The sequence below is a fragment of the Schistosoma haematobium genome, chromosome 1 (assembly GCF_000699445.3).
Source record: "Schistosoma haematobium chromosome 1, whole genome shotgun sequence".
Classification (NCBI taxonomy): domain Eukaryota; kingdom Metazoa; phylum Platyhelminthes; class Trematoda; order Strigeidida; family Schistosomatidae; genus Schistosoma; species Schistosoma haematobium.
Window position 1 is genome coordinate 76584913 of NC_067196.1, and position 26346 is coordinate 76611258.

Below are 26346 nucleotides of genomic sequence, written 5' to 3' on the forward strand. Positions count from 1 at the left end.
TCATAAACTTTACCAATAATATTGTGTTTAAACTCGTTAAGATAAACTTAAACATGATCTGTTAACAAAGTGATTTGAGATACAAACATCAATAAGGCTTTTTATATACACTGATACATTGGATTGTTCAATTAAATAAACAAAATAGAGAATAACTTATGATAAGCATGAATACGATTAAACGAAAATCAGCACTATTTACATATTAATAAATTAAGTATATATTTCTATAACCGAAGTATTAGGAATTAATTATATAGTTAAGAAACTATAGTAATAATATAGTAATCGCTACAAACACATTATTTATATATCTTTTTTAAATCAAAACACCAATACAATAATTTTAAGTTGGTGAGTGCATTCATTGAATTGTAGTTGGTATTATCCATAAGCTGAACTATACATTTATGGTGTTCTTTATTGACTAACTGGTGTCAACTTGTGCAATCGAAAACTAGTCTCATAATTATTTCAAACCACTCAGAAATGCAGAGTCAAGAATTTAAATGAGATTCAAACTACATCCTGCAACTATCATGAAGAAGAGGGTATTTTCAATACGTAAAGTTGGAACCAAATGACAAACGTTTTCGACATCAATCAATTCGAACAATTAAGCTATTTAGGAGTGTAAAATTTAAACGGTTTCGTGGTTTAATTTTTTTTGGTTTGACATTTGTCATCGAAGTACAATCAAAATGTACATAGGATTTCAACAAAAATCTCCTAACTTAATGAAAAAATAAGCATTGGTATTCATGTAGATGATTAAAACGTAAAATTACAATATTTGTTTTTAAAGTGGGTTTTACAAACATCTCTTTTATTGATAGATAATGAACATACTGATATGTGAATACTCTACTTGTATTTACCATTGAGAAAACAATCACTGCGAACCTATATCAGAAACTACGTAAATCAAGACAGATATGGAACAATTACTTAGAACATTGTGTTGTAACGGGTGTGTGACTGCAGGTTTTTGATATGCAGCGTTTTATTGATCGATTCAATGGACAGTGACACGTAAACACGTAAGGACGACCTTGTGCCCTGATTGACCCTGCTTCCCTGTCTAGCCCCAGCCAGTTGAGTCAAGAACGCAAATCACAGCCTCTGAGTTATGAATCATTATATTTCAAACATACTTTGTTTATATACCAATCAAGTATACCACATCGTACCATAAAAATAGAAAACAACATTTTGTACAATATTCAACAAGTGAACAGATATCGACCAATAGGAAATGTCCATTTAAAGTCCAAGGACACCATTGGACTTAACATCATAATTATTGGTCTATTTTTCCGACTACCTAACATATTGTCAGTACAATACTACACATTCCCACTTACATTATGTTTAGAATCAAGCTTATAGTTGTAATAGCGCATAGACGATTAATGAAAATTAATCTCTCATTATGTGCCAAGGTTGAATTCGAGGGCTTCCAATAAATTGAGCACCGGGTAGAAAGTTAATAATATATTTTTTGTTTTATCCTGGTGATTAGAAAAGTAGTATTTCTGGCTTTTCGTGACTTAATGTAAGCCACTTCTTCAGAGTAAATAAATAACCGAAATAGAATTAACACAAGTTTAAATAGTACGAGGGAAACATTGCAGAATATTTTTAGTACAATCAAAATCACAATAGATTTGAATTTGTCAATTTTAAGTTATTCTTGATTATGGTGAATTTGTATGACCTGTATGGTTATGAAAAATGTATGCATTTATAACATAAAGTAGTGGGGTCGAAATTGAGTGTGTGTATGTAGAAGGGATGGAAAATAAACAACGTCAAATGTAGTTATTTGGATAAACAGTCCAGGTTGAATGAATGTTTAGGCCTTCTTTTCAATTGAGCGCAGAGGGATTTAGCATTATGTACATAAACATAAAGTTGTGTTTACGGATTAGGTTGTGTCGATTATGATATATTCTACATCGAAATCCTCTCGTGAGATCTCGAATCGTGCCAAGCAACATGTAAGTTAGTAATAAATACAACCGAATTCGGTTATTTATTTACTCTGAGGAAGTGGCTTACATTAAGTCAAGAAACGTCAGAAATACAATTTTTCTACTCATCAGGACATAAAAAGATATATTTATTATTAAACTATCATTGTGTTTAATACTATGTAATAAAATATCAATAAGATTAAGAGTCAGAAATAATTGTAGAAAGTACGTGCAGACAACATATGTACACAAACATCTTTAAACTACACTTCATAAATATTTTTCGACATTATCCAGGAATGAACATGAATGAACACTAGGAAATCATAGACAAATAGTTATGGAACATGTGAAACTATAAAATGAAAACAAAAACATATTTGGTACACTTGGTGATTGTAATAAAAAAGACTATAAGGAAAAGTGTATAATCACCATTTCATGTTGTTATAAACCAATAGTTTACATTACAATGTTATTATGATTTTTCTTTATCTGTGAGTCATTAGTATATAGAAAGAATATGAACAAACATTAAAAAGAATACACGTAAACAGCTATAAACAATTATTTGTTCGTAGTAATTAGTATTCGTCATGGATTGATTTCAGCTGAGATGCAATAGAAAACTGCAAGTATGACATGGAAAATAATTCGTTTTAATATGCAAATTTTCAACAAGCTGCATCTAAAACTCATTGAGATATATTGATACATTCTGGTTTTATGACGAGCACCTTATCCTGGTGGGATCGTCCCAATAGTTGTAATACAATAACAAAATCTGAGATTCTGCGCAAGTAACGTTATTGTGGCCTGTTGACGGTAACTCGCTTTCGATTTTTCCAACGACATTCCTGGCTCCGCTTCGCCTTCCCGCTTTTTATTCTGAATGTCCATCTAGATAAACGAATGCTTAAAATCCCTCCAAAACAACCCGTATTCGGCTCCTTACAATCACCGTCAAACAAATGGGGTTAGCCTAGGTAATATGCGAAGTTAAGCGGAAGATTTATGTACATAACATCTTCGTACGATCAAAACGGTGTCAGATACTGGGATACAAAACAACATCAAAAGAAGTATAGAACACATGAAGATTTTAGAAATTTGATTGTAAATGTATGGGACATAGTTTAGTTATAAAATGAAAGAGTTTACAAGGAATTTATTAGAGCTAATAAACAATGAAACAGTTCGGAAGAAAGAGCAACATTTTATTATATCACGTAAAGAGTCATCGTAAAGTAGATGAAAATCCCTTTTGATGTTTTGAGAATGGACGGGTAAATAATCACTTTATAGATAGAGGTGAAATACGAGACCGTGACCATAGGTCGATTAAAACTAACATTTTTAGAAAGTCATGAACAAACACTAGCGACAAAGCTTCCGACGCTAGTAACAACACGAAAGCAAAGCGAACAGATTGCAACAAGAAAGGTCCTAGTAAAAAGTACAGCAGTACTGGAAACATAATCGGATCTGATAGAAGAGTTTGTTGGCCAGAAATATAACTGACGTGTGCTAAACTCCTCTGATTCAATTTCGCATTTCACTTGATATTATTCATATACACTCCATAGCATTGAGTTAAAGATATAAAACTATTTGTTGTTAGATCATGTAAGTATCTTAATTACTTTCAAAACGCTGTACAAACATTGGTTTTCTAATTTTCTCCGGTTCCAAAGATCTTAGAAACAATTTTCGTTAAAGTTACATTTTAATACTAAACAATCTTTAAGTGTGTCCAGGACAGAGTGGGTTAGAGAATGCTAGTCGGCGGCCTATGATCCATTGGGCGTGACATGTTTAAATGTTGTGTATTCACGTAGACGTACTAAAGGTAGCTTTTCATTCCAATTATAATCGCTACCGGAAGCTGTCAGAGGAGCTTTAAGTTAACGTCGAATTTTATCTATCATGGTAATTTCTCATTCATTTCAATACAGGAAGTATCTGTAAGTTTCTGCAATAACCTGTTTCCAAATTGTACACAGCAACTGGTCGTATTTTGTCTTGGTAATGCTCTCAAGTTAAATATTCAGTGTTTGATAAATCTTCTTGCAAATGTTGTCACTAAGGTACATTTGGCTTAGATTACCACTGAATATATGGATGCAGGTCAGCCTGTGCATATACCCATCTGAAGTCGGTAACGACCTGACAGTATCAACGTGTAAATGGTCGATCCTTCCATCTGGTCCACGAAAAAACTCGAGTAGGAGATTCAGTGGGTCTGAGAACTTTCGCTTCCTGACCCAACGTCCTAATTTGAGGTTCATTTGGCAATTAGTTTTACAGTGTCTGTGAAATCTGGATGCAATATTCCGTTAAGTTTCAAAAAAACAAACAAAAAAAAACAGTCGCTTCACGTTATGTAGGATTACGAGGCGATCGTTGGTTAAATGAAATATCAAATGAAAATGATTCAGTGATGTTTAGTTAAAAGCTTCTTAGCATCAGTCGTAAGTTCAGTGGTACAGATTTTTATCTGAATGTAGTTTCGTTTATTGTATAGTACCAAATACAATCACGAAAGAAATGTGAATAACAGATTATCTCTAATTACCACAATTAATCAATCAATCTGTCAATCGTAAATAATGTAAAACTAGGAACAAATGTGCATCGGGACAAGATATCTCTAAATATATATAGTAAACGAAATCTAGTGAAGTATTTTTCTTTACCAAAATATACATATTAAAGGATGAATCGGATTATCAGTAAGTAATCTTAACAATAAAACAGAAAGATAACTTCTAATTCATCTTATCAAAACATAACTATTATAAACAAAAGGATGACATGGATGAGTCAACTGTATTATCATAAAATGTCATAAGTATATTAAAATCTAAACTGTAATAAACATAATTCTTGATAAGCTTTGAATACTTATAACACTGAAAGGGAAAAAATCAACTACACATTGAAATGCAGGTAGCATAGAAACTGGAGTCAACTGTTAGGCTAACAAATAGGAACACACATGATGGTGACATTTTTCGTCCAATAATAGTCAACAAATAGTAATCATCAGTAGTAGTTATATATATATATATATATATATAATGGACCAGGGAATAGTTGTTTATTACTATTTTGAGACTCCTCAGTAGTTTGATTCTATGTAACGAGGCGAGAAGTATAATAATCTATAACAAAAATTTAGTAAAGTAAAATATCGCTAGGAATGGAATCCGAGATGGGTGCTTTGTCCAGTCCAGGGCTCGTCAGGCGGATGATTTTAAAACTGAAACTCGAACCTAGTCTTCCTTGCTACAAATACAATGTTATCTATCAAACTACTGAGTCCAGATAGCTACTAACGTGTTGAATAGTTACCAAATAATTTGTAAGGGTTTATATTTTTCGACTGTTGATATGAAGTACTATAATTCATGGTAAAAAGATTGTTTAGGGTTACTTAACTTTTAATAGTTACGTAACACGCAGGTTTATTTATGATGTCAATCATCTTTAAAATGCAAAATTAACATTTCAGACATTTGGTTCATCTTGCTTTAAGCAAAACTAAAAATCATACAGATGAAAAAAAGATTGAAGGTTTAAGACAAGTTAACGTGATATGAAAAATTACAAGTAAGCATTTAAAAACCAACATTAGTTAAGTAAGCCGTTATTTGATATTGTCAATCAATTGATATTACGATCAGACATTAGTTTTTTACAATTAATTTTACACAACAAATGTTATGCCTTTTTTTATTAATGAATTACAGTTAAATTCATCGCATTAGGCTAATCGTTTTGATAAGCTTAGGAATATAATTGAAATTCTAACTAATATATATTAGAATAGCATAGCATAGCTTGAAGAAACAATGATTTACTTACGTATCACGAAATTGTCGATTAAATCGTGTCAGCATACCGGAAGTAGTGCTTTCGTCGTCCTCTTTCTCGACATCATTGCATTGTATCCTTGTATTATTATTTGACTCTTTTATCACTCTATTGCATATTGTGTATAATTGTAAAGCTAATCGTTGAGCGATTTTGGCATCAGATAATCGAAATTTAAGAATATATTGTTGTGAAGTGTTTTTATCATTTTCGATAGACTGTGAATTATTTCTATCATCCTTTAGATTAACCATATTTGACGCACTTTTCATTTTAGTGCTACTCTTTATATCAATAAAATCCATTAATTTTTCTGCCTACAATTATAGAAAGAGTATTAATTTATGCATTTTTATCCAGTGTTTCTTAAAAAGATTATTTTGTATAGGTAGGTAAAACGACGTTAGATCCTATTCTGTGTGTTGCACGGTTGTTAGTAGTCAGCGGGTAACATTAGACCTAGGAGGTTGTGTGGCAGTCACTGTAAGAAATCTAGAATCTTGAGAAGCTACTAGTATTTGACAAATATGTTTTAGGAATATTGCTCGCATCCGCTGGGATCATCGGTTAAGTAATAGTGAGGTTAGACGCAGGGTTTTAGGGAATGATGGTAAATCATTTGATGAGGTTGTAAATCTTCATGGAATTAGATGACTGGGTCATGTATTATGTATGCCTGAACACCGATTAACACGACGCGCAATGGTTACAGACTCTGGGTAACGGTTCAGAATCGACCACAATGGCGTGAGTGTATACACTCTATGTCTTTCCATAAACGGTGAGATTGAAACTGCTTTGTATCTTTTTTTATATATTACCACCATTGAATCAACTACTTCTATGAATTCGGTGTTCATCTTGTTGTACTAATGAGGTGTATCAACTTGGGATGATCATATATGTGCCTGGTTCTACGATGTAGCTGACTGACTGAGAATCTTGAGGGAACCGAAAACTTTAGTAGGATTTGAACTATCGATAGCCAGGTTTACAATGAGATGAGTAGGTATGCACTAAAGTGAGTGGGTACCAACGGAAAGTTTTTTTACTCAAAAAGCAGTCGTTCAAAGCATTTTCGTGTTCAGTTTTACTAAATAAGCAGATGTCGATTGATGAAAAATTCATCACAGTCGAATAAGAAGAGAGAGGAAACTCAAACAACAAGATTTCTGATATATTCTATGTGAATAGCATGCTACTAATGGGTCAGAGAGCATAACCGTTTTTGGTATATTCAGAACGACTATCAATCTACAAACTAGAGTCCCAAGAAAACAAATTGGAAGTTGATATTTCAACTGAATTTCTAACTCTATGGTTAATTTAAGCATATAAATCAAATCTCGACACATTCACGTATATTCATACATCTGGTCACTTTTGTGCAGGCAGCTACTCACTCAAACAAAAAGACCAACACGTCCCACCACAGCATTACTGATTATTGCAGACTGTGGTTGGGTAAACATACAAGTTAGTCTATTAAAAATTTAGGATTGTCATAATCAGACAACATAGGAACAAAACCAAACAAATGTTTAGCAGTAATGGTGAAAAAATGATAGATGGTAGGAAGGTAGGATAGTGGAAACCAAGAAGTGGAATCAGTCCGTGAGGTCATGTATCGTTGTACTGAGTTATGTAGGTGAGTGCAGACACCCCAGATCGTGGTTCATGCGACTACCATAACCAATGGTTGGAAAACTCAAACACGTCAAACATAACATTTGCAATATGTAACAATGTGGATGATGTCCAAGACCAAAATGATGTTTTGTAAGGAAATGGTATGTGAGGCAGCTAACAGAATGGATACAGACATATAGATGAAAGTCAACCAAGATCGTCGAAAATGATATATATATATATATATATATATATATATATATATATATAATTAAACAAGACCTAGAAAAGTAGACAAAGACCAAGTGAAAATAATAGATGATTTGTTGCTTTTGTACACCTAAAAAGATCAGTTACCAGCACCCATGTAAACAACAATGTATGGTAGTCATAAGCTAGGATAATCATTTTGATGATCGATAAGAAACCGTTGTTTATTGTAGAATTTAATGATTGTTAGATGAACTAACAAATAATGGATGGCTAGACATACATACATTATGTCTAAGGATTAAAATACAAAAAAGGTATTATAATGGGACGAAAAAATAGGAAAAGGATTAGTCATAAGTATAAGGAGAAAGCTGGTTTTGATTAGTTGAGAAATGAGTGACATTATCGGAGTATGGGGGGATTGGTACGTAGTTGAGTTGCTCAAGTGTCCGTGATATTTCGAAGTTGGACAATCGGGGAACGTTTCACAACATAGTGTTAGTGAGACGATTGATTGTTATGAAGCTATTAGTATTTGATCATCTATATGATGAACTGAATGAAATAAACTAGATAATAGTTGAAAAATGAGAAATTATTGAGCTGTAAATGCTGATAGTAAATTCATATGGGGAACTGTGATGGATATTGTAATCAGACCACTGAGTTACACAAAATGGAACCCTTTTAAGCATTGAAAACAATATATTTGTCATGAAAAACTACATCGAGTCAGTTAAGATCATTATCGATATTTGTGAAGTAGTTTAGGGTCTTTAGAAAACCAAAACAAACCGTTACATGAACATATCTCTGCCCAAGTCATAGCTTATGTATTTCATTAGGGGATTCCACCATTTAAGACGTTATAAAACAATAGACATTTATACATTTCATGGCTATAATGATAACATTTAATGACTAGTTGCAATTATAATGATCGAAAGTCTTGAATCTAATCAATTTGGGATACAGTCATAACATTCCACAGTACCGTCATATGATACGTAGTGTTTTTTTTTTAAGGATTTCGTATGTAAACGTGAAATTTTAAGGAGAATTACACATTTCGTTATTTTCTTTGAAAAATTACGTTTACTCAGTTATGTACAGACATACAATCTAAACATACTTAAGCTAACCACAGGAAAAGAGTATCTGTTTAAGTAGAGTTTATTGACTTTTTCTTGTGACGACTATGTATATATCTTTCTGTTAAGAATTTCGACACTGTAAATTAACACCTAACACAACAAATTCGATAATATAGCTACATGCAAATTCATTTCTATTTATTACTTGATTAAATGCACACTTTAAATTATTTACGTTGACTAGAAGTATTATGCTACTTTCCCTTATACAGTTGATCTCACATTCCCAACATTTCAGCACGTAAAAATAAAAGCTTTGAGAAGATAGAAAGGGAAACATTCATGCAGGTGACAGTGTTTTAAAGGCTAACAAAATACGGCAATGTCCGTAATCATACCGGTGGTAGACTAACATTTTTCTGGTTTGTTGTTTTTCATATGCTCCATCAATCAATTAGTGATAATCAAAATTGACATGTTATAAACTGTGTTAGTCAAGCTAATTCGTCAATGACTGTTTACCGTATGATTGAGATTACTCAGATGATTTTATACAAAAGATTCTAACGAGCACTCCAGTTATTTTATGTAGTGGTACCAGATGATTAATATAGATTACGTTGAAAGATAACACCCACTAGGAACTTATGCTCTATATCCCTTTATGTTAGATTATAACGAATTAAATGACTCCAAAAAATTGGAAGCCTAGTTTCATTAAACCGTTCAAACCGAAAATCAGAGTGGACACAACTTTCTATATTTCAGTAAAATCATACTTCTTAAAATAGGACTTGTAGTGTTCAATATTAAAAACATCACTAATAAATGACACTTATAGCGTGCAACTATGTCAAAGTAAACTTTTCTCCAATTCATATTTCCGTAATAAACTGATTGATTATTTTTGCCTTACGCCTACTAATGTTTTTTGTCTCAAAGGTCATATTTGTTGTTGTATGCAAATAGTTGTTCCACTTTTTTTTAATTTTGACTTCAGCTGGGCATATAAAAGCGTTCCTAAAAAGCTAGTCTTCTTTAACCCTCTATTCGCGGTTACATTATTAATGTTGGGTCGCAAAAGCAGACTGGCTCCTCAAGTCATCTAATCCGAGCAGATCCCGTCTTATATTAAAAGAATGGATCAATCGTCTGTAATTCAGGGCCCCCAAATGCCCTGGTACGGCCGAGAGTGGGGAGAGTCCGCTCTCCCTCTCGAAATGCTCTCACATGGCCTCTGTCAGGGAAGTCCTACTCACTGACTTCTCGTGGCGGGGGTGTTGTTAACGAAAATGAGAGGACGAAAAGCGAATGTCTGGCGATTTAACCGGATTCCAAACCAATGTTAAACGTGGGCTCCAGGATCCTGAGGAGACAAATGGAGTGTAAACCATTTATTGGTGACCGACTACCATGGGACTACATCTCCTGACGCTGCTCCACTGCTTTGTGGGTTAGACCTTTAGGTCAAAGGCTCGGGGTGTGGCCTCCTGAGAAAACCACCTGCTTCGGTTTGGGCACCCGGGCAGTATCCCTGCCCTCACACAAATCAAATAAGATTTGTGTGGCGCATATGTATTTGGTGCCTCCTTGTACCAATATCTTTGTGTTAAAATAATAATAATAAAAATAATAATTCAGAACATTGCCATCAGTTATATTAGACAAGTTGTTAAATAAAACAAACTGATAGTCAGTCAGCTACAACGTAGAACCAGGCACATATATGCATCGGTTCAAGTTGATACAGCTCATTAATACAACAAGATGAACACCGAATTCATAGAAGTAGTTGATTCAATGGTGGTAATAAATAAAAGAAAGTATGCGTATAAGGATATTGCACAAGAAGAAAGAATTAGTTCGTATATCTTTCCAAGCGATATCTAGGTCAGCCTCGTTTTCAGAACCACATACATGTCACCTCAGTTGTTCCTGGAATCTACGTTTGGCTTTCTCGTCATTGAGTTCAACTCTAATTGGTCTTAATGTGGTTTTCCAGAGTCCAGCGAGGCGCAAGCAAATGCGTGCTCGTATTAGAGCATGATCGACGTCCAAATATTCCAGAACGAGCGACAGTATCCGATCGAGCCTCTCCAACGATGACTGGTGGCAATATAGTATATTTGAGTCTATCGTTGGCTTGATGAGGGGGTCACCATGTCAAACGATGTCTCTACTTATGCCTAAAATTGGTGCTTGTTAAAAATAAACGATTGTTTGAGCAGTTTTAGCAGACGATCACGATTATCTGTTCGATGAGCCGGAATACTAAAATACCCGCATAGATGTCTTTATGTTTTGTGTAAGCTACCTACCTGGGCATTAAAGTCACCTGCTACGAACAGTATGTCTGAGCGTTCAGCTTTTTGAAGAATTTCAAAAAGATTTCTGTAAAATTCATCTTTCACTTCATCCAGGCTGCGGTCAGTGGGAGCGTATGGAGGGATGACGAAAAGGCAACGACGTGTGTCCCTGTCCTTCTAAGTTCTTACGGAGCCGTTTAACCAAACAGCACATAGGCGACTGTTAACAGGGATCCAGTCTAAAAGTGCTTGTTTTGAACTCCTGTTTAGTACTATGCCTACACCTACCAGTACGCGAGAACCAGCCATTGGGTCGCCAGATACACGGAGAGTGAATCTCATCGGCCCTCCGTTTTTGGTTAGGTGTGGTCAAGTGAATGACTACATTAGGATCCTGTATGGGTGTTTCGGAGACAAACTATACATCAATGGAACGAGATTCTAAAGTTTTAGCCAAGGAGGCCTACTGACTGATTTGAGATAGGGTGAGTACGTTGAAGGCTTAAATGTGTAGTTCGAAGCGAAATTTCAGTAGACCTGAAGCAGTGTTTCGAGCATAAGAATCGTTGGCTATGGTGGCACTTGAGGAGGAACTCAAAAGAGGAAGTCTAGAGTTGAAAGTCGAAGTAGGAGGAATAACAGGAATCGAAGAGGGAGATTGATCTTGAGTGCTTTTAGAGCTATGAGGGCACTTATCACTTCACGGTTGCCAAAACCGTGGAAGGATTCTCCTAGAGGAACCTGAAAAGGAAATCGGACTAGAGGTGGTTTTGATGACCTGAGAGCGTGACTCAGCGTCCAAGGGACAACTACTTGAGGCTGGTCACACACGACCTTTTTGTGAGTAGTTTTCTTGTCAGCTCCGTACTTATTAGAACCTTACCGCCGGAGACGGAAATCCATGGGATACGGTGAGGTGCACATTTTAGGGTCACCTTTTTCTAACCCCACTCATCCTTGTGGGCAGCATCACTGTTATGCTGATTGTCTGAAAGAAATATCTTACTGCCATCACAACTTTGTACAGTCAGCAGTACGGTTTCGCCTTCGGACATTGGGTTTGCTGCTTTTAGACGAAATGTTTAGAAAGATTAATACTTATTCAGTAGGAATTATTAGGAAAAAATTCCACATGGTTTTTAGATATAAGTCACAGAAATCAAGATGAAACATGTGGCGGTATATATCACTTGTCTTCAGAAATAAAGGACGTAAACAAACATAATACTGTAGGAAATCCATAAACTGTACTTCATTGAAAAGTACAGATTGTGAAAACCAAATAATAATTAAGAATGAGGGGAAGAAATGATTTAGTTTCCATTTCATGGATTAATGGAAAAAGATTATTAATTAGGTGACCAAGTCTTTAGGAAGATATTATATGAGAAGTGAAACTACGAACAACTCCCAAATGAGTTATTTGACTCTGTAATGTCACTTCATGACCTAGTACAGATTTATGTATTCAACTTTGAGTCGCACTTTATTTGTGAAGGCTAATAATAATAATATCAGTCTGTCGTAAACCGAAGTAGATGACGCAGGACTCGAGCTTGCGACACCATAGTTAAAAGGTGAACGACTTATTCACTAAGCCTCCACTACACATAGTATTAAACACTTCTTAAACTAACTTACGCTAAATTATGAAGTGTGTTGATTTGATAATACACAAAATGAGTAAAAAGATATTTCTCTTAGATTAGACTTATTTTATCTTAGCATTTAAAGTGATAGATAAGTTCTACATCTAAATATGTAACAATTCATAACAATCACATGATTTTAGAACATTTAACACTACCTAATTACACATGTATTGGAAAAATTAACGGTGAGTTAGTAATAAAACGAATACTAAAATTAGTCAATCGGTTAATTATAGAAACTGATCGTTTATGTATAATAATATAAATATGAATGAGAAATGCGTCAGTCTGAATCTAAGTATATGATCAGATTAAAAACAGAGATCCAGGCACTGTTTGCTGGGAGAAACATTGGAATTATTTAAATTTCAATAGCTTAGATATTATTTCAAATATAATTTTCACAAATAATGTCTTCTCTATACTCAGAGCCCGATTTCTATCAAACTATTTGTTCAAACATTGACGAATATTCACATATACCGTACAGATTAACATAAAGATCACATTTATTTGCGTAGATCACTGGTTTTTATTTATTTATTGGTACAAGGGGGTACCAAATAGATATGTGTCACATAAATTATTCGATTTTTATGAGGGCTGGGATACTGCCCGGGTGCCCAAACCGAAGCAGGTGGTTTTCTCAGGGGGCCACACCCCGAGCCTTTGACCTAAAGGTCTAACCCACAAAGCAGTGGAGCAGCGTCAGGAGATGTAGTCCCATGGTAGTCGGTCACCAATAAATGGTTTACACTCCATTTCTCCCCTCAGGATCCTGGAGCCCACGTTTAACATTGGTTTGGAATCAGGGTTTTCCAACTCCCCTAGGTGGATCCTCCATATCCACCAACTCAGTTAAAGAGCCGAACATCCGCTTTTAGTCGTCTGGATCTCGTAAACAACACCCCTGCCGCCAGAAGGCAGTGGTTTCACTGGTTCGTTCATAAATTATAGTTTCGCCATAGTTTTTCGAGTAAGTAAACTACATGCTTATGAACAGAATATGAACACAAAATAAGCGCAGCAAAATGTTATGGACGATAAACGGAAATTAGTTGTAGGACACTCATTATATGACCTGACAGTTAGGTCTCATCATTGGGGATCGTATCACATAAACGGATTCAAAAGCTACCACTTGAATCAATTAGGTGGGTGAGTGTGCCAAGATAAAGTTTCCTATGAAACGAGAATATTAATAAGTGCGATGATGAAATGGCTTAGAAGTACGTCTAGCGGGACTGGATTCACAAAGACAGTTTGATCATTAAAAGTGTGTCATAAACAACAAAGAACCAGACACATGTGTATCGGTTCAATGTGTCACACAATATAAGCACAAATGAAAACGTGATAGTCGACGTTCTGATAGTGTAGATTGTTAAACAAAATATTGGGTATACACTATATTATTAGGGGAAAAATAAATAAATAGAAAGTATGAAAACTTTTATACACTCAAGACCGACAGGAAGACAAAAAGAGAACAAACCGGCATTATTGAGACCGATTCTCAACCACATAACCGTTTCCCAATCATTAGTTATGGTAGTCGCATGAACCACGATCTGGGGTGTCTGCACTCACCTACATAACTCAGTACAACGATATATGACCTCACGGACTGATTCCACTTCTTGGTTTCCACTATCCTACCTTCCTACCATCTATCATTTTTTCACCATTACTGCTAAACATTTGTTTGGTTTTGTTCCTATGTTGTCTGATTATGACAATCCTAAATTTTTAATAGACTAACTTGTATGTTTACCCAACCACAGTCTGCAATAATCAGTAATGCTGTGGTGGGACGTGTTGGTCTTTTTGTTTGAGTGAGTAGCTGCCTGCACAAAAGTGACCAGATGTATGAATATACGTGAATGTGTCGAGATTTGATTTATATGCTTAAATTAACCATAGAGTTAGAAATTCAGTTGAAATATCAACTTCCAATTTGTTTTCTTGGGACTCTAGTTTGCAGATCGATAGTCATTTTGAAGTTATTGCAGGGAGTCACATAACAGCTGAGAATTGGTAGTAGCTAACAGTCAGTCAACGACAATTAGACTAGAAAATCGTAAGGGCGATGGAACATGACGTTTGAATTTCCACTCTGAGAATTTACAACTGGTTTACAGAATCACGAAAGTTACAGGCTTGCTGTGTTAAATGCTTTTCAAGGCATATGTAAGACGTCATAAATTATTTAATCATAGCAGCATAGTTTACGTTTACCGATAACAGTAGTATGGCTGTGAAATATACAACTAACTTATAAGTTCGTCCTAGAAGTTAAAAAATATCTTATTTGATTTTAATTTGGAAAATGTCCAAACATAAAATTGTTTGTAAAGTAAAACTGTGGAATGCCGGGTGTTTAAACAAATCCAAAGTAATGAAGTCTTGTGTTCGTGCGATTAAAATTTCAAACTTCACACTAATTTATAAAAATGATTCACACGAATTAATCTTTTTTTACTTTAATTCATTGAAAAGAATAAGATGAAGACATTATTCTAAACCAATGTATACAAAACTCACGTTTTCTGAATTCATGGATATTGGAAGTGTTACAATTGAACGATTAGCAATAGCATTGCCCAAATCTTGCCTGTTTTTTTAAAATCAAATATTTGTGGAATTAAAAAAGAGAAAAAACTGGGAAATACAAAACAAATTAACTACAATAAAAAGATGAATATATGTCATACAGAAAATATTATGAAAGTAGACTGATAACTTTAAAATCAATTAATAGATACATATTATGCTTGTTCGTATACACCACTTTCATTACTGTAAATAATCATCAAATGAACGGAAGACTATCGGAAGGTAAACGAGTCAAACTATGTCTAGAAGTCAAACTTCCCTCTATATAGAGAAGGATAAGAAGCAATGAATATTAATCATATAATGAACAAGAGAGAATTAAAAAGTTGTCATGATATTTTGTGATCAATGCACTTTAATTTAAACGCTTAGATTTCAAATTAATTCACTACTGGATTCGGGCCGATGAAAGTAAAAAAAACCCAGTAAGTAAGATAAAACTAATTGCTAACAAACTGATTGATTATTGCTATTTATTAATTTGATCATGAGTTTTCGCCCCATTTCTACTAGGATTCATAAGAGTACACTGAAATAGTAATTCAAAATGTTACATGATGGAGTTATCAATAATTAATACAGAAATTTCAATAGTTTAAATCATTAGTCAATTGAAGCTAGACCACCATGGAAAACCTGGAAGCACTGGACGGCCGTTTCGTCCTATTGCGGGACTTCTCAGCAGTGCGCATCCACACATCAACAATTAATATATTTTCGGTATGTAAACAAACTGCTCGTGGAGAAGAATTTAATTAAATTAAACTTATTAAGTACTAAAGTACAAATTTATGAACTCATATTTCATGCGTTATTTACTTTGTAAAATAGGTTACTGATACTATCTGACTGCTCAAAATGAATTAAATAGTATGAGATTCAAATGTGCAGCACGATGATTAAAAGTTCAGATGTCCAATCACTTAGTGAGCGCTCAATCAATTACACATTACAACTATGGTACCTTCATTGAACTCTGATACCGATTGGAGATGATGATGGCTAACTAATTCCATGTTTTGGTGGGTGGTTTTCATCATGGATTGAAAGCCAAGGGGATTGAACAGATCTTACAATCTATTTTATGAACTTCCGCACATTACAAGACTACAACATAGTCGGAGGTGGATTTTAAGAAATCTAGGTCTCGCAGAGAGCACTTAACCCATAGGTTAATGAGTGGAACTCAATGGTAAACATTCGTAATTTCAATCGATTTGAAACATAGTTTGACGGTTATTTAAAGTTATTAGTGATTATTTATTTATTTATTATTTATTAGGTTACATTGCCTTATCTCATAACACACAAAATGTGAAAACTATTATGATAGAAAGTGGAAGCAAATCAATTCAGAAGAATAATTGTGGTAATTAACAAAATTTACACATCGGGTTAGTAATGTGTACAATGACACACACACAGGAACATAATAATATATTAAAATACACTTTCCTACAAAATGATTCTTTTTAACTATTTCAAGGTTTCTATCCCGTTTTTCTTCGACAAAAAGAAACAAATAAATGACGTTTACAAAAACTATTATTTAATTTTTTCTACCAACCAGAACTTTATAACTATCCTTTCCAATTGAAGGAAAATGAAGCGTAATAAATGATCAACCTTATAAATATTTATGGACAATTGTGACTGATTTCCTGGTAATTAATCTCTTATTATTTTGTGTTTTAAATAATCTTTCTCGTTTAATAAAAAAATAAAACCAATTATATATATATATATATATATATATATATATATATATATATATATATATATAAGGCTTCTGTTACGTTTATTTATTATTTTAGAACATGAAAAGTGAATAACGATTCTTATAAGTATTATTTTTATATTCCAATAGTAAATGCATTTTTCTGATCTGTTGATTGATAGGTTACATAATTAGTGCATAAATGATTTTTACATAGTCAGTATAGAATTAAATTGAATTAGGTCAATGGTATTAATTGGTAGATAATGTTAGAATTTTCATAGTAAAGTATGAATGATTGGAAGAACGATAAAGAAAACCAAACAGTCAAATCTACATTCTTTTATTTTCATTCGGGATGTACATGGCTCATCTTTTTCTGACAGTATTACACATACATCCAACTATGACATAAATCTTTCATTTCAAGAATCCAGGTTCCATGCTGTCTCCTAGGTTTTTCATTCTAGAATATATATATATATATATATATATATATATATATATATATAATCACTGTGTCAATTTGTAAATAAACACATATATGCACAATATATTATTACTGTTACAATTCATGTCTTTTATTAATCTACATATCTGGATGTCAAATCAAAGTATTAAAAGAAAGTATGTGGATTTGTCTTTTATTTATTTAAACACATAAATATTGGTACAAGAGGGCACCAAATACATATGCGCCACACAAATCTTATTTGATTTGTGTGAGGGCAGGGATACTGCCCGGGTGCCCAAACCGAAGCAGGTGGTTTTCTCAGGAGGCCACACCCCGAGCCTTTGACCTAAAGGTCTAACCCACAAAGCAGTGGAGCAGCGTCAGGAGATGTAGTCCCATGGTAGTCGGTCACCAATAAATGGTTTACACTCCATTTGTCTCCTCAGGATCCTGGAGCCCACGTTTAACATTGGTTTGGAATCAGGGTTTTCCAACTCCTCTAAGTGGATCCTCCGTATCCACCAACTCGGTTAGTGAGCCAGACATCCGCTTTTAGTCGTCTGAACCTCGTAAACAACACCTCCGCCACGAGAAGGCACTTAGTGGACCTTCCCTGGCAGTGGTTGTATGCACGTGGACATATGAGAGCATTTCGAGAGGAAGAGCTGACTCTCCCCACTCTCGGCCGTACCAGGACATTTAGTTAATACAAGTGACTAGTTTCAAGAGGGAATTTCCGGAATTCTAGTGAGAAGGTATGATCAATGGAGTCTAACTCGAGTCGAGAGTGTGAGGCAGTTTACTACCGACGACAATGGAGGATGTTCGCGCAATATATCATGGATTGATTGCAGTCAGAAATCAAGAACGTTGAATGCCGGTTCAGAGGTTTAGAAGTTAAGGGTTCGCCGGCAAGGCCTAAGATGCAGGGTTCGATTCACACACGCGGGATCGTGGATGAAGAATGCTGAGGAGTCCCACACTACAATGAAACGGTTATCCAGTACTTCCAGGTTCCCAATGGCGTTCTAACATTGATCGGTTGATTTTAATGAAACTCAATAATCTCCACAACCCTATACTGACAATTAATATTATTAATTACAGACTGTAAGTAGTTGTAAAAGACAATTCATGAAATAAATAAATTCCCTATTTCTTGTGTGACGATTATTGTTCGTGTTTTAGTAAAAGTTATAACACGGAGAAAGTGTATAAAATAAGAACTTTTTTCAGAGAAATTGTTTAATGTGATCAATTCAACTAGACAGTTGGAAAAAACAAATTCCACAATAAGAAGTGTATAATAATTGGCTAGGTTGAATCAATTATGGTTTTTCCAATTACAACATCACTTAAAAAAGCATTTGTTTATATGTTACACAACACAGTGGATAGAAATCCCATTGCACAAAATATATATGTGAATGTACGTAGATGTATATACGGATATGAATAACAATGCAAAAGAAGTATTGAATAAGAAATATAACGTAGTTTTGTAGTTTTTAAGGAAATAATCTATCTTGGTAATAAGACGAGAAATTGCTCTTAAAGAGAACGTTGAATCATTCTTCAATGAATAGGGGGTTTTACACATACAGATCAAACAGAGGTGTTAGCAATACATACACGCACAAACTCATGGTTTCAACAACATGCAATTGAATACAAGCAACTGATAGTCGAATTATCGTCAAAGTTATTAATCAAATTTATACGATTTTGATTCCAAATTCCACTTTTACTGGTAAAGTAAAAATCAGTGAATATATATCCTATGTTCAATTTCAATATTTTATCACGGGATAGAGGAAAATAACATTAAAATTGATTAATTTACTCTTTCAAAGTTATTCAAAAGACTTCTATCAAGTCATGATGGGTAAGCAGCACAGAACTGAAGTGAAACAAACTATAGATGTTTGTTGATTATTTTCAAGTACGTATGGTGCAATCATGGTGCTAGGACCACTGAGGATAAAAATGACGTAGTACATAGGTACTGTAAGGTGTACTGGGGTTTTCGAACAATAACCAATATCGGTGTTCATAATTGATATCTGTATATTAATTAGCCAGGTCAGTTTAACAAGTAACAGCCGAATTAAAAAGCCAAAATCCGAAATAAACTCGATAACACACATCAACCATGAATCCATACTAAATTATAAATGATGAATCAGTGTCCGAATTCATCACATTTTACAAAAACACCAATAATAATAAAGATAATCACATCATTTGGCAGTTAGATCGCAATTTATCAAAGGCCCTTTTAACAACATTGTAGTAAGAACGTCATAATAAGGTCACGTTTAACAAAATTAATAACATTGCTATGTAATTGTACAAACGTATATATAACTGGAAATGTTGTTATTCAAAGGACATCAAAAGTGCATAACACAATTATTTTGCGTATGAATGCAAACAAGTCACAGTGACAATATCCAAACAATGGTATGTGAGAGTATAACATGCATCTAGTTCTAGTGAGAAGACATGATCAGTACAGTTCGATCGTGTGTGGTGTAAGATGTCTATCCACAACTGGCAATGGATGAAAGGCTGTGCAATATCATGGATTGTTTGAAGTCAGATATTACCATAAATATAAAAAGATCAATTAGCTATAAAATGAATAAATTCTCATTTTCTACTAGACAAACAGGCATATACATCATATGAAAATCGTTTGTTTCAAGTTGCTAGTAATCACGCGATTACAGAGCGGAGCTATCATAAGGGAAAACAAGGGAGCGGATATATATATATATATATATATATATATATATATATATATATATATATATACGTAATGAAATTGGGAAAAGCTTGCATCAGGACCGAGAAGCATGGTGGTCGGAGCATGCCAATGAGTTTGAGGTAGAAGCTGCATCTGGTAACTGCCAGAAGCTCTTTCAACGCATCCGAGCCACTGGCAGCAAGAAGTCTGGTGTGAGCGAAACAATCTGTGAGGATGATGGGATGCCAGTCACCAACATCCATCGACGTCTTGGACGATGGGCAGAATTTTTCGAAGGGCAGTTCAACTGGCCTGCTGCTCCGGCAACATCGGTCAGACTGTCCTGCCCTCCATGGCCGGTGACGACTGATCCACCAAATGAGGCGGAAGTCCTCAAGGAACTCCAACTCTTGAAGTGCTACAAATCACCGGTCCCAGATGACTTACCTACGGCTCTTTTTAAAGATGGTGGTGACTTTCTGGCTAAGGAACTGACTGTGTTGTTTACAAGGGTCTGGGAACTAGAGAGCGTACCAACGTCATGGAATGAGTCGATAGTTGTCCCTATCTTTAAAAAGGGTTCACGTCGTTCCTGTAACAACTAACGGGGGATAAGTCTACTTCCGATTGCATCCAAACTACTGGCTTCCGTCGTACTTCGTAGATTGTTCAAAACCCGAGAAAGAGTGACTCACGAGAAGTAGGTTGGCTTTCGTTCCGGTCTAGGATGTATTGTTCATATTTTCACCCTCTGGGTGGATGCACAAGTGCTGGTGGTGGCGTGAGTGGTGGATGTCGTCCAGGAGAATTCCACGTCGTGCATTATTTGCCGACGCTGGAACTGGTTAGAAAAAGCAAAGAGATGGTCTGTGTATGACACGGTTTCATGGTATGAAAGAAAGCTGTACAGGATTGGCTTCTGTTGATCCTTCATCACTCCATGGTTGGGGTCCTAGAGATGGTGCAACACAGTGGCTAGAGACATTATCAGATATGGCTCAGAATAGAAGCTAGTGGCGATCTTGCTGTAACTTTATTCTACTTCTTTATAAAAAGTGGACATAACTTCTTTAACTGAAAGAATTCTTCCCGGTTGTATCTTTGCTAGCTGAACTGCTTCTCTGATAATTATAATTTTACTATCACACACTAACTTCTCCTCGTTATTGTTGAACTTTTTCTTATACGCATCTTACATACTTAATCTCTTCACATTCTCATTATTATTGTGTGGCGCATATGTATCTGGTACTCCTTGTACCAATATTTATGTGTTTAAATAAATAAATCAATAAATCAACGATAACGGAAACAAAACGGTGAGAAATACAACATGCTATCTGTGTTCAAGTTTATAGATGAAAATAAGGGAAAACTCAGATGTCATTTCAATTACTTATGTCACTCTGTTCGAATTCGACTTAATTATCAATGTTGGCTGCAGCTTGAATGTACACCAACACAATAACGAAAAATCCACCAGATAAGAGGCATAGGTTGTTTGAGAAATAACATTTAAGAAAAATGAAAATTTGAACAAAAGAACTACACTTCAAAAAGGGGAATACGACACAAAAGAATGATGACTTTTGTTCGGAGATCACAGAAATTATCGTATAGATAAGTTTGTTGACATACATAGCCTCTGTCAGTACATACCCTTTAAAATCGTTACTAGATTATATCTTGATACCGTCTATTTTTTATTGAATTCACCTGTACAAGTATAAAACAAAGCTGAACACAATGCTTTATATGGTTGAGAATTGTTTGTCGACAAATACTAATAGCTCTGCACCACAATTCTACTACACACAATCGAAAATATCACTCATAATAACAATAATAATAATAAATATTATTATTCAAAGTTAAACTAACCAACTGAAACGTGTTGATAAAGACTCAACAAATTCTTGATGAATAATTAATCCATCTCTATTAATTCCAATCTGGTATAATTGTCCTTTCTGATCCTAGAAAAGAGTATAAAAAGGCAAGAAAAGGAAAAGTTTGGATGATAGAAAGTACAAAAACAAAATTGATAATGAAAAAGATATTAGAATATTTTTTTAATTCCCACAAACATCTTTTAGAAGGACGTTTATTACAAATAGATACGCCAGGCAGATTGAAGAGATTATTAAAAGAAACTGTTATACAAAAAATACAACTACACAGGCAAGGAGAAACAAGGTATAAGTGTACAAAAAAAGGAAATCAATAAACAAAGGATAATGTGATCAAAACTTATAGAAAACAGATGCATGGTAAAGATGTATCCATACTATACATCGATTTATAAAACACACATGAAATTAAACTCCACTATGTGAAACTTTATTCCATCAGCAATAGTAGTTTGGTAAAACTAAGTGAATATAATAAACATGCTTTGAGTATGAATCGATGAATACATAGTTAGTCAATGATCAATATTGTGATATGGATAATAATTATAATATCAATCATAATACCTATGTAGTATATCCACCAAGCAAAATAGTGCATTCATTTGGGTGTTCAATAATTAGCAGTATTAAAGAGGAAGCCCTGATTTGTAAAATAATTACTCTGCAGTAAATAAATGAATTGAATGGTACATATCAAAGTCTAATTTCTCTATAGTTTGGAAATAGGATACAATGAGATAACAATCAACAATCATATAATATATTCTCAGATTTCACTCAACCCTTCTAGAGATTGATAACGATCATTGCATACACCTCAACTACCAAATCGGTATCTCCCAAAGCGGTTGAATTCAGCAATCGATAACAGGCATGCGCAATGTAGAACCTGATGCGTCGGCCCAATTAGCCACACCATATCACAAGAGCAAGATGAAATTAGCGAGTCAAATGCCAGGAGTAGTCGCATTTTTAATAGTATCAGTGGTAGTAGAAAAGATTAGACAGACGAAATTATTTGAGAAAAGCACGAATTCATGGAATAACGAAGTAAAAAATAATTTCGGAACTCAAAAACTAAGGGAAGAGTGGGTACATCTGCACTGTTAAGACCGATTCTCAATTATGTTGCCCAACGTATCAAACCACTGGTTATGATGATCGCGCAGAATTCAACCTGGTAATCCACACCTGACAACACGGCTATGACCTGATTCGAATGTACAAAGCTTCCCTTTAATTTTTTTCTTATATAGGTGCAAGTGTGGACAGATAAGAATGTCTTGACAGGATAGATAATGATCGATGCAAACGTTATACATCAGAATAAATAATTGTTTGACACTCCAGACGATAAATATTGGGTGGTTGCCAGTTAAAGTTTAGGAATCGACATTTGAATAATGTAAATTCTTTTCGACACATATTGCCAGCAACCACGATATCTCTGACCGGGATTTTTTGTAACTTGCACAGCGAAAGGTCGTAAACTTTTCATAAACACACCTGAATACGTTATGCGATTGATAGAAATGATGATGTGATAAAACAAACAAAAAACAGATAACTTGTTGAAATATCCAGATGGCAGGAACAGGTAGCCCATATATTCATATATATACACCCACAGATGTATGTTTAAGCAAAGATGTGCAATTTTCCAACATACACAACATAGTTTGATTGACAGGTGATTATTTATTGAATAATTTCATACACCACTGATATTTATGATTACTAGAAGAATGATAATTGTCTTTTCTTTGAAAGAAAAATCAAAATTAATTCTACGTAATTAACAATTGTTTGGCTACAAAATAAAAATGACTAATTGTATAGAAATACAGTAATATTATATAGTACTACATAAATGTCAATTTTCCATCATAGTAATAAGTTCATGTGTCATATTTTATATTTTATTCACTAGAAAGGAAATTTACTTATATGTAGAGAAAAATAGTTAATTAAACCGAAATTTGAGATATATTTTAAATTGTTCATCTATTCATTTATCTACAAACAGAGCAACAGTTACATAATTTATCATTCACCAAATTCTTTTTTTTCTAAATTTTCTTTATTCAATATCAACCAAAAATAAAAATTATAAACAAAGATGGATGGTGGCTAGTAGTGAAATCCAGGACACGCATTTCCTCCTATTTGAGACTAGTCAGCTGGATGTACCTGCATCTCAGAGTTGATGTTCACTCTGGGACTCGAAACCCTGTACCGTTCGCTTCAAACGCCGTCGCGTTATCCACTTTGATACTGGGTCCTGATAGCCATTTGCTTGTACAGTGGGACGAAACGCTAGTCTTGGATTCCACTGCTAGCCACTATCTATCTTTGCTTATAATGCTTGCGAATTAATGCAATATCGAGGTAATACGCACAGTATGCACATATGCCGATAAGAGACTAATCAATTGCAGTTCTAAACATCAATGGGAAGATTCAAGTAAACAATACCAAGTGAATTTAAAAATAAAAGTTGTCACTTTAACAGGAAAAAATAGATGCATTCTATGAACAAAAAGAAGTATATGTTAAGCAGGTGAAAATAACTGACAAGTAGCAAACTGTTTACGATAAGAGACTGAAAGGTATGTGGGTTATTTCAAACGACTTTGAGTCGTCTATTGACTGAGGTCAATCTTCTTAACTTATTCGTATATACATATATCACTTCGACGACTTTAACAATAGGTATTTCCTAAACGATTTATACTAATTGTAAGTACTTTATAATAAGGTTATGAACAAAAAATAGATTATATTTTAAAAAAGCAGTATACAAATAAATTATATACTTAACCTTTTGTTTTATTATGGTGTAATGGAATTATTCTAGTTGATCGATGCGTGAAGTGAAAAATTCAATTATCATATCTTTAAATGTAACATCCTACATTTGTAGACAGCCATTGACGTCATATGATAAATTTCAATAAAAACTTTTACTAAGTGAGTAAAGAAACACTAAGAAAAGCCGAAAGAGAGAAAAATATGTAGAAGAAGCTAATACGACTAACTTCTAATATTTACTTATCACTGTCAGTTTTTCGTATTCCAACTACTAAGAAGGATAGTTTTCAGCGTAGAAAGAGGCAGCTTTTCCTTTCAAAATCCTTTAATATGATCATATATTTAAAGTCATGACCAAATGAGTCCTATTTACATCCTTAACAGAGATGTTTCACAAAAGTGAGAGGGTCAAAACCAATGTCTACTGTCCAAAGTTGATAAATATAGGTTTGAACAAGGTAAGTTGGAAAACTCGAACTGTCAACTGTTGGAGCATGTGAATACCGGGATTCTGAACGGGAAAAAGTCGTGTGAATCTATTTTAGTCATTGTCTACCAAAATAACACGACTTTGATGATTTTTTGTTTCTTAGATCTTTAGGTCAATAGTTAGAGAGAGATTGGTATCCTAAAAAACCATACTTGAATGCTTTGGACTACTAAGTAGTATAACGGCATGTCTGTGAAAGAAGAGTTTGGATTTACTGACTCAATATGATATTACTGTTTACTGAAGAAGATTTTTCGACAAAACACATTACAACAAACTGTATTCATTTAAGCACAAAAAGCGGGCTAAGAACATAGTAACAATTTAAATCGGTTCACATTGTCCTACTTTACATCATCCCAGATGATAATAAACGAGACTGAAAGCAAAGAAGTCAGAACGATAAAGCTGATAGCAGTGAGAAATCTAACTTAGTCAAATTAAACACTATACGAATAATTAGCTAACCGGAAGATGACTTCCATAAATCAAAAGGAATAAGTTGAATTCACCAGGGCTTCAACTGTAGTAAATCAATAAATTTAAGATTTCCGTTACACTAAAAGTATTTCATATTATAGCATAATTAGTTGGTGACAAATCAATGTTGAAAATAAAGGAAACACCAAAAAAATATTTGGAGGAAGAATTGAGTCATAACTTTCATTTAAAATCCTTCCAATCAAAACACTGACGCTTGTTTTGTTATTTATTCTATATGAGAAAGAAAAAATATTTTTGCAACTCCTCCTACACTCCATCAAATTTGATTTTAGCAATACGCCCAAAAGCTTTGTTAAAACTTTCATCTTTAAGAAATTATGAAGCCGTAGTAGTAGTGAATCATTAC

At 34.2% G+C, this 26346-nt stretch overlaps 1 protein-coding gene across 1 annotated transcript in view; it reads right to left on the reverse strand.

Annotated features, from left to right (window-relative positions):
- The window catches only part of SRPN19 (Serpin (serine protease inhibitor)), a 59133-nt gene that overhangs the window by 16388 nt on the left and 16399 nt on the right, over window positions 1-26346 (reverse strand). The window contains exons 7-9 of the mRNA XM_051209724.1: window positions 22164-22258; window positions 15291-15360; window positions 5844-6169 (exon numbers count right to left, since the gene is read on the reverse strand). Coding sequence (XP_051075183.1) covers window positions 5844-6169; window positions 15291-15360; window positions 22164-22258 — 491 coding nt within the window. The remainder of the gene's footprint in view (window positions 1-5843; window positions 6170-15290; window positions 15361-22163; window positions 22259-26346) is intronic.